The 9,465-nt window shown below is 53.2% G+C and overlaps 1 protein-coding gene across 5 annotated transcripts in view; it reads right to left on the bottom strand.

Moving 5' to 3' along the window:
• Positions 1-1,244: 1,244 nt before the first annotated feature.
• Tcf7l1 (transcription factor 7 like 1) overlaps positions 1,245-9,465 on the bottom strand; it is a 112,544-nt gene continuing 104,323 nt past the window's right edge. For all 5 annotated transcript variants that reach the window (XM_048787767.1, XM_048787768.1, XM_048787770.1 and 2 more), the window contains 8 exons: positions 7,698-7,830; positions 6,760-6,862; positions 6,538-6,621; positions 5,349-5,492; positions 4,568-4,727; positions 4,382-4,489; positions 3,655-3,730; positions 1,245-2,527 (listed from right to left, as the gene is read on the bottom strand). In XM_048787767.1, coding sequence (XP_048643724.1) covers positions 2,094-2,527; positions 3,655-3,730; positions 4,382-4,489; positions 4,568-4,727; positions 5,349-5,492; positions 6,538-6,621; positions 6,760-6,862; positions 7,698-7,830 — 1,242 coding nt within the window. In that variant the 3' untranslated portion in view covers positions 1,245-2,093. The remainder of the gene's footprint in view (positions 2,528-3,654; positions 3,731-4,381; positions 4,490-4,567; positions 4,728-5,348; positions 5,493-6,537; positions 6,622-6,759; positions 6,863-7,697; positions 7,831-9,465) is intronic.

The following is a 9,465-nucleotide window of genomic DNA, read 5'->3' as shown; positions in this document are numbered from 1 at the left end:
ATGATAGCAATTAGGACAATAGTTCATTCATAGCACAATGGAGTGATTCAGAAGTGTATCCAGCTTACTCAACCTGCCCTGACCCCACACCATGCTCCCAGGTGCTGCCCAGACACCTGAGTGACCGCCTCAGTCAGTCGTAGCTCCGAGCTCCTTCCTGTTCTCAACCCCACTGTCAGAACTGGCCACGGGAGACACATGTAGGCAACATGCTGGGCCGTAGGGGACAGCTTGTGACAGCTCACAGCCCCACGACTTCTGTCTTGCTCCTCACTCAAGTAGTCCCAGTGGCTGACCCTTTCCCATGGGCCCTGCTGCTGTCTTTTCTCTGGTCTGTGAGGGACACACTGCTTCTGGAATGGATTGTCTTTTCTCCTTGTCCATCCTACCAGAACTAACTTCTTTTAGGGTAGGGGCTCTACTGGAGATTGGCTATCGCTGTGGAGATAAACTGGGCACAGGCCAGACCAGAGCCACAGGGGTGTCTGCCAGTATAAACCCAATTCCTGTAAGAGGGCCACTTGGTCACTGGTGGACACTTTAGGCATCAGGCCACCTGAAGGGCAAAGTGTCCTGTGAAAGACACTGCACACATCCATGCCACGCGCCTGAGCTCCCTCAGCACAGGGCCAGAGTTCACAGCCACTCTCTGGAGAGATACCTCAGGACAAATTAGCCTAAAGCATGATGTGGGGGGGACTTTTAAAGGGTACAGGGTTTCTTTTTGGGGTGATTAAAATGTTCTGAAATTGAAAAATGTTCTAAAATACTACATACTCAACATACTAAAAAACATTAAAATTGTCCAATTTTTTTTTCTTGTGATTCTGGGGATTGAACTCAGGGTGTCTCGCATTCTAGGTAAGTGCTCTGCCCTGAGCTCCACCCCAGCCCTGTTCACTGTGTTAAATTGGTGAATTGTAACTTTGAATAGATGAATCAAATCTCAATAAAGCTATTCCCCAAAATATTAGCCACAGTGATACCCTGGGAAGCAAGCACACTGGGAACTGCAGAAGCACAGGCAGAAGTCCTCCTGGTGGCAGATGGGTCGAGGTCCACTGTGAACTGGAAGAGCCTAGTCAATATCCACGACACCACAGCTTGGCCCATGTGCATTTGGGACTGGAGGCAGGTTGGTGTTCCAATCCTGTTAGGATTGATTCTGTTCTAACAGGGATGTGTAGACATAGCATGGTTTGATGGAGGCTCCATTCCACGGAAGGAAGAGGGACACTTAGAAGGTCTTGCAACTGCAATTTTATTTTCTTTTGTGAAAATAAACAACAGGGAGTTTAAATTGCTCCAAAACCCATAAAAACAAAATGAAATACACACAGAGAAAACACGTGAGGTGACGGGGAGGGCAGAGGGTCTTCTGGCTTTGGCAGATTGTGCTGGCGAGGGCCCAGGTGACAGCAGCTGGGCCGAGGGGTGGGGGGGACAATGGACAGGGACCTCTTCCTGGGAAGTGGCAGGCACCTGGAGTCCCTTTCAGTGCAGGGGTGGGGACGTCTCAGTGGCGCTCCTTCCCCCGGCTGTGGGGGTGGTGGGGGCTCTGTAGTGCTATGCCCCAGGACGGGAGCGGGGGTGCCGATGCAAACAGATCAGGCCCAGGTGTCTTGGCACATGGTCCCAGCCCTACTAGAGAATGCAACTGCAGGCTGAGCTTGTGACGAGATCATGGGCTAGGCAACAGGAGAGGCAGGATGGTTGAGATGGAGGCCCTGGGCGAGCCCTCCGGGCACTGGCAACCATGGGGATGTCCGGACACAGAGGTGAGGAGGTGAGGAGAGTGTGGACAGCGAGGAGCAGAAAGAGGCAGTGGAGGGCAGCTTCTGCCCAGCGCACCCACCGCAGCACAGGAGAGCAACACTACTAAGGAGTTCTTTCTTGTGAAATTTTTTTGTTTTGTTTTGTTTTGTTTGTTTTTTAAAAAAGCCTGAAGGTCGGCTACTGGTTACACCTATAAAACGTAAAGTGCTGTTGGTACCAGTCACTCTACTGAACAGTCCAGAGTGGTCAAATATTGACCAATAAAGTTTCCTTGGTTTTCTTTTGAGTTGTTTCTCCTCGATGAGTCACAGGAAAGCTTAGTGGGCAGACTTAGTGACCAAGGAGAGAGGCTGGGCCTGTAGTACAGGGAGGGCCTGGTGGGCGTGGAGTGTGGCAGGGAAGGATGGGGGAGAGGTCAGCAGAGCCGCAGGCATGGACCCCAGGGGCAGGGGCCGGGACAAGAGGGGCGGCTGGCTGCCCATCTGGCCAGAAGAGCTGGCTGCAGCCTTCGCAGAAAGGAAGGCTGCCGAATGGAGAGCCAGCTGGGCCCGGGTCTCAGGCTTGGTGGTGAGGGAGAGGGGCTGGGCCTGCTCTGAGTGGGTGGCCGCAGGGGCAGCTGGTGAAGCCAAGGCTGCGGACGGGGTTGCAGGGGAGTCCAGCATGCTGCCGTGGGAAGAGGCAGGGCTGTCGCAGGGCTTCTCGGGAGGCAGGTACTGGATGCACGGCTTCTTACTCTTGGAGACCAGAGCCCCTAGGAAGAAAGGCAAGAGCGTGAGCAGCAGTGGCCTGGGTGGGTAGAGGCTGAGGTGCCAGCCAGCTATGCACCTGCAGCTGGCCCTCTGGTTCCCCGGGCTCCACATCTGTGGGCTCAACCAACAGTGCACAGGAAATACACAGGAAAGTTCTGCACCGCACCTAGCACATAGACCCTTCTCCCCTGCCCTGCTCCCTGAACAGTGCAGCATTTACAGGGCAGTGGACTTGCTGGGTGTCCCAGGTCACCTAGAGACAATATAAAGTGTACAGGAGGATGTGTGTGGGCTGTTTTACCCCAGGCGCTCCGGTGTCTGTGTCATGAGGGACCCTGGTATCTGCAGAGTGGAGGTGACAGGCTGGTCCTTGAAACCTAGTCCCACTGACACTGTGGGACAATGGTAGTTTGGAAACAGGAATGCTTGTGGTGAGAAGCTGCAATCATAGTCCAGGCTGTCCAGACTAGGAACTTGCAGTTCAGAGACGGCGATGCCAGGGCAGACAAAGGCCCAGCCAGACCTGCAGGGATAGCTCAGGGGAGCCATCTCCTTCCTGTGGCTTCCGGGAGGCAGTGCCACTCCATTTGGTTTTAGTGCAATTGAAGGTGGTGTGCACTTGCTGAGAAGCATGGCACGTGAGTGGTCAAGTCATCTGTGTAGCCTGCACATACATGCACCCCTGAGCACATGGGCACGGAAATCATATAGACAAGGGGAAGGGAAGGAAGAAGGAAGAAGAGGGAGACCAAAGCACTGTGGATGTTGAAAGCCGTTGTATGCTTATACTGGCAGGAACACAAGAGGAGTGTGGCTAAATACTTTCACAGGGGAAGCTTCTCTGTGCTAGGTGATATTTTGGGTTAAAAATCTCTAAGTGGCTCTGAAACCAAACTGTTTCTTCTGGTGTGCAGCCAGAGAAACGTGGGAGGCAGCCCAGATCTACTGGGTCTGCTGATGAGTGGCGTGGCAGTCTGTGCCGTGCTGTCTTCCCGAGGACATTTCCAGGGTGATTTCAACCACGTTCATTTTTGCCTTCTGCACCAACCCTAGAACCTCGCCCCCAAGATGCCACTCAGCTGACCTGAAAAGTGCCTGGGCTTTGAAGAGACAAAGTCCCAGGACTCACCGTCTGCCTCCTGCACTTGCTGCTGCGACTGTGCCTGAGACAGCTGCTTTTCTCTCTTCCTCTTCTTTTTCTTACCCTGAAAAATATGGCAGAAGAAGAGCTGAATCAGGACAGAATAAGAGCAGCCTGGCAGGGTTGTGCAGGTCACGGAAGCCGTGTGGGGGGAGGGGAGCTGCCCTCCTTCCCACTCAGGGGAGCACCCATCATTCTTGGACGGCCTTGACCCCTGCTCCTCCAGGTGGTTTTTCCATCTCTGTCCCTAGAACAGTGGTCCTCAATCTCTTTAGAAGGGTCCCAGTTGCCTCTGAAAATCTGACGTAGCTATGAATCCTCTTACCACAAAAAAAAGCCACAAGGAATGTACATACAAAAGTCTGTCCAGCTTGAGGAAGTGTACAGACCTCTCTGAGGCCCACACACGGGTCTCTGAGACCTGTATGAGGAGCTCGTGTCTGGAGACCCTCTTGCTGCAGAGCCAGCACTGTGCCCAGTGGTAGAAATCACAGGTGGAGTCCAGTTCAAATGGGAAGGGCACAAACTTAAGTTTGTCCTCAGGCTATCTCGTGGACCTTCTGACAATTAAAACAGCTTTCTGATTTTTAGAGAAATGGGACCTTTTCCCTTGTCTTAAGAGTCCTCAATACGCAAAGTCACTTTTCTTCTCTCTGCCTCCTGCAGATGCTGCTCCTGGGGTTTGAGTGTCTCCCTGCACAGTGAGGGCACTCACATAGTTGTCCCGGGCTGACCAGGTTGGGTAGAGCTGGGAGTGAAGATGCCGTTCCTTCCGTGCCAGCTCATAGTACTTGGCCTGTTCTTCTCGAGACAGGTTGTGCCACTGAAGGAGAGAGGGCCAGAGATGTGATCCGAGCCCACAGGGCCTGGCCCAGGCCGCCTAGGGCAGGGCAGGTCTTACCTTTCTTCCCAGGATTTGGTTGATGGCTGCGCTTTCCTTCAGGGTACACTCAGCCACCACCTTGGCCCTCATCTCCTTCATGTACAGCATGAAGGCATTCAGAGGCTTCTTCACATGGGGCTTCTTCTCCTCCTCCTTCTTCACGGTGACTGGGGATTTCCTAGGGAGGCAGGCAGCTGCAGGTCAGCACCCTTACCTGGGTCCGGCTCCCCAGCCCTGCCAGCACAGAGAGCAGCTTGGATGCTAATTTCTGTCACCCACGGCTGCTGCAGCCCCTGAGCATCTTCCTCCCACAGTTCCCAACCTCCGAATAACCCCAATACCAAATTCTCTGCAAGTCCACCTGATGATCTCCTGGCAAAGGGACAGAGGGTGGGGAGAGCTGCTGCCTCCCAGGTGGGGCTCTCTGGGCAGAAGTGGGACTCTGCTGCCAGCACACTTCCCCTCTGCCTTTCCAGCCCTGGGAAGGAGGGGCCTCTGCTCCTCAGCTCTGCCATTGCTGCTGCCAGGAGTCCTTGAATGTACTGTCTGCTCTCATAGCCTCACAAATGTGGGCAGAAGAAGGCGGGGAAGGGAAGCTAAAAACCACACTGGGGCCTCTTTCAGCCTCTAGAACCTGTCTGTACCTCTTTCCTTTATGTGATAAGAGGTGCAGGAGGTCTTGAAGGAAGGGAACACAGATGATGAAGGGGACGGTCCCAAGGGAGGCCCTGGGTTGCTAGACAGGGTGACACCAGGAGGGAAACAAATGTCATTCCCCACCCAGGCTGCTGTCACTTACGCACTGGCTGCGGGGCTCAGACGGGGGGCTGCTGGTTCCTGCTTCACAATGGGGGAGACGATGGCTGGGTGGGGGATCCCTGAGGTGGGCAGGCCAGGATGGGCGGGAGCCACCATGTGAGGGGAGAACCGGCTGGAGACCAGGCTGTGCACCCGGGGAAAGCAAAGACAGGAACACAGGTGAGCATGCCACTTGGGCAACCAGTGGCTTCTTCCCTAGGGCAGTGGCATGAACAACCCCTGCTGGGCAGAGATGGAGAGTGGAAGGGCACTGGTTGTCTTCTGGAAAATCAGTTTTGGGAACACCTAATAACACTCCCCTGTCCCAACACATAGGTCAGCCAAATCTGGTGCTGGACACAGGTGGGTTGAAAAACAAAGAAGTTGCCCAGTGTGGTGGTGCAGGCCTGTAAACCCAGAGACTATCATGAGTTCAAAGCCAGCCTCAGCAACCTTGTGAGGCCCTTAAGCAACTTAGGGAAACATTGTCTCAAAATAAAAAAACAAAAGGACTAGGATGTGGCTCTGTGTTCAAGCACCCCTGGGTTCAATCCCTGGTACTAAAAAAAAAGCAAAAATTGTATGGGATCAGAGGGCAGGGTGCAGGAGGAACTGACTCCACCCTGGGTTGTTCAGGAGGGGCTGGCTCCGCCCTGGGTTGTGCAAAGGGGGGAGTGCAGAAGGGGCTGACCCCGCCCTGGGTTGTAGGAGGGCGGGGCGCGGGAGCAGGCTCCGCCCTGGGTTGTGCAGAGAGCTGGGAACAGGAGCAGGTTCTGCCCTGGGTTGTGCAGAGGGTGGGGCGCAGGAGCAGGCTCCACCCTGGGTTGTACAGTGGGCGGGGCACAGCCTCCCGTGTGGGTAGTACTATCTCCACCATTGGAGGACCCATTACCAGGTAGCCAGGTAGAATGACCAGTGGGACAGAAATTGCCTTTTACGGTCTCCTGACATCATCTCAAGAAAAATGAATCTCAAGGCAGGAGGGTAGGGGCCGGGGCTGTGAGATTCTCAGAGAGATGGGAGCCAATAAACCTGTGGCTTCCACCTCTTGGGGCTGGAGATGGAGCTCGAGGCAGGCTGTCCAAGAAAGAGCGGAGTTGGGGGTGGCCCCAGGCCTTCTCATCAGCTGACAAGGGAAGGCTGGGCCTGTTCAGGCGAGGCACTGACGTCGCTTCCAGCCTAGGACTCACCTGGACATGGAGGCGTTCATGGCGAGGGCGGGGTATGGGTGCCGAAAGCCACCGGGAGGAAGGGAGTACATGGGCTGTCCTTGCCTGCAGGGGCCAGGGACAAGGACATCTGCTCAGCTCTTGGTAAAGTTCATGCGGGGGTGATGGGCTAGGGGAGGCACGGGGCAGGAGCAAGGAGGTCTGTGGAGAGGATGAGGGTAAGAAGGCCGCGGCTTTCCTTACTGTGGGACGAGCCAGCCGAGGGGGTGGGGGATTTGTCCGACAGCTCCAGGAGACAGCGGGTAATACGGTGAGAGCTCCGATGGGTGAGGGGGCCGGGGGATTCCTGCTTCCCAAGAGCCATGTGTCAGACTGGCCTCACCCACCCTGGCAGCTTAAAAAGCATCAGGAACACCCCTCCCCCCCATTGCGCTCGGCTGCTCCCTCCCCTTGGCCAGCCAGCTGGGGCTGACTCATCTGCTCTGTATCTCCTGGGTCTAGTCTCTGGGCCACAGTAGTTTCCCACTGGAAGGACACCACCAGCATCTTTAAGGGTACCAGGAAGTCCTGACAGAAAGCCCTGACATCCCGAGTCATCAGTTAACTGACTTTTAGAAAATCTGCCTCATTTCCAGAGAAATAAACTTTGGATTTCTTTTTCGCTTGGGTGTGTGGAGCTGGGGATTGGACCCAAGGCTTTCCTTGAGGTAGCCACACCGTAGCCCTAAACTCTGGATTTCTATTCCACATTTGCCCTCATTATCTGCAACTTTAGGAATCATTATTTCTCCCAAGGTGGATCCAAACCTGCTTTGAGCCATGACTGTCGTGGAGCCTGTGGCTCCCTGGGTGACTCCTTCCTGCGCCTCACCTTACTGGTTCAGGTGATTCTACCTGAATGCTCCCAGACTAGGCACAGGTTGTGTGGTTCAGGGAGTCAGAGCCTGCAGCTGGCTGCATTTTGACAGAGCAACCGAGATATTCACTGTGGGGCCAGGCCCTGTGTCCTAAGATGGCCCGAGGACAGCCCAGGAGAAAGCAGAGCAGGCTAAAGGAGCGGGTGGGTCATGAGACTCCTGCAAGCCAGGGACACCAATTGAATGAAGGTCTGCCTCATTTGAAGCTACAATGTCCCCAAAGAAAAAGCCCATCAGAGCGCTACCTGTGTGCTGACACCTCACCTGTCTTTGGATCAATCTCCGGGGAGAGGTGCGTGGGAGGGGAGCCAGGGGAGAAGTGGTCCCTGCTGTAGGTGATGAGGGGCGTCAACGGGTGCATATGATGCGGGTGCTGAACAACAGGGACTTTATTAGACTGAAAGACAAAGAAGAGAGACTGGGACCAGCTGCCTGCCAGCTGGGAGTGAGCCAGTTGTTATTTCCTAAGTAGAGTGCATGCCAGGTATTTCCCTGTGACATTCCATTCAGTCCTCACCACAGCCTTGGAGAGGAGGAAGCCACAGGATGAGAGGGGGTCACACCCTCCCTGAGAGACCTTACCCAAAGCACCTGTCCTCACCCCTTCGCACGTACTATATGCGCTATATGTTGGTGGCTCAGTTATTGAGGGTGCTGGGTAATCTCAGTAACTCTGAAAGGGCTCCAGCCCTTGTCCCACCTGGCAAGAAGCTGTATCACCCCGACACGAGGAAACAGATCAGGAAGGTTAGGTGACTAGACCCAGGCACAGAGCAAGCAAGCAATAGAAGTGGGGCTCCCCTCACACTATGTGGCTCTGCCAAACCAGAGTGCTTTTCCCCACACCAGCGGCCTCCCAAGAACCCACGCACACATCTGTCAGGGAGAAGGGACAGTTATGTATCTATTGGTAGTGGGGAGTGAACCCAGGCTGCTTTACCACTGAGCTATATGTCCAGTCCTTTTGACTTTTTTGGTAGCAGGGATTAAATTCAGGGGCACACACTGGACCACTGAGCCACATCCCCAGCCCTTTTTTTTGTATTTTATTTAGAGACAGGGTCTCAATGAATTGCTTAGAGCCTTGATTTTTGCTGAGGCTGGCTTTGAACTCATGATCCTCCTGTCTCAGCCTCCTGAGCTGGTGGGATTACAGGTGTGCGCCATGTGCCTGGCTTACTTTTTATTTTGAGACAGGGTCTCACTAAGTGGCTGAGGCTGGCCTTAAATTTGCAATTCTCCAGCCTCAGCCTCGAGTCACTGGGATATAGGCATGGCCACTGTACCCAGCAACATTCAGTTTTTTCTTTTTCTTTTATTTATTTAAAGTTATAAGTGGAGGAGATTTTTACAAAAGAGATTTGTAAAAGAGACGATCTGGAGGTAGCCCTGGGGCTAGAACTCTAGACAGCTGTTCTGCATGTCTGAATCTTTCGACTGTGGATTCTAAGCCTTTATTCCTTTCATAGGATGTGTGTTTGCTCATAATGCAAACACCTGTGCACTCCCTAGGCGCCCATGAGGACAATCAGACAACCGCAGAGAACAGTCACCAGGGGGTGGGCACAGGACCTGCTGGTGGGAACACCCTCCACCTTCCCCTCAACAACTTCCTGTCCCCTGGGGTGGGCTCATGTGATGCTGCACAACAATTTAAAACATTTTCTTCCTACTGTTGTCACCTGTTCACTTACTGGTTGTTGTCAATGTCTCTACACACAAGAACACATAACACAAAGGAAAGTATAAAAAATAATTCTAGGATCACTTTCTAGGAACTCAATGCATCTAAATGATGTATTTGGGTTTCTTGGAAACAACTTGGTCAAAAGAATGATTTTGGTGTAAAAAAATGCAGCAGAATTCCCAGACAGAAAGTAAGTGATAAAAGTGATAATTACACAGAAAATATATATATATATATATTATATATATATATTTTTTTTTTAAGTGCTAGGGATTGAACCTGGGGCCTTGAGCACTTAAGTGATCTGCCACTGAGCTACATTCCCAGGTCTTTTTTTTTCTTTTG

This window comes from Marmota marmota, unplaced genomic scaffold (assembly GCF_001458135.2).
Source record: "Marmota marmota marmota unplaced genomic scaffold, marMar, whole genome shotgun sequence".
Classification (NCBI taxonomy): Eukaryota; Metazoa; Chordata; class Mammalia; order Rodentia; family Sciuridae; genus Marmota; species Marmota marmota.
This window is presented reverse-complemented; position numbering and strand designations above follow the sequence as displayed.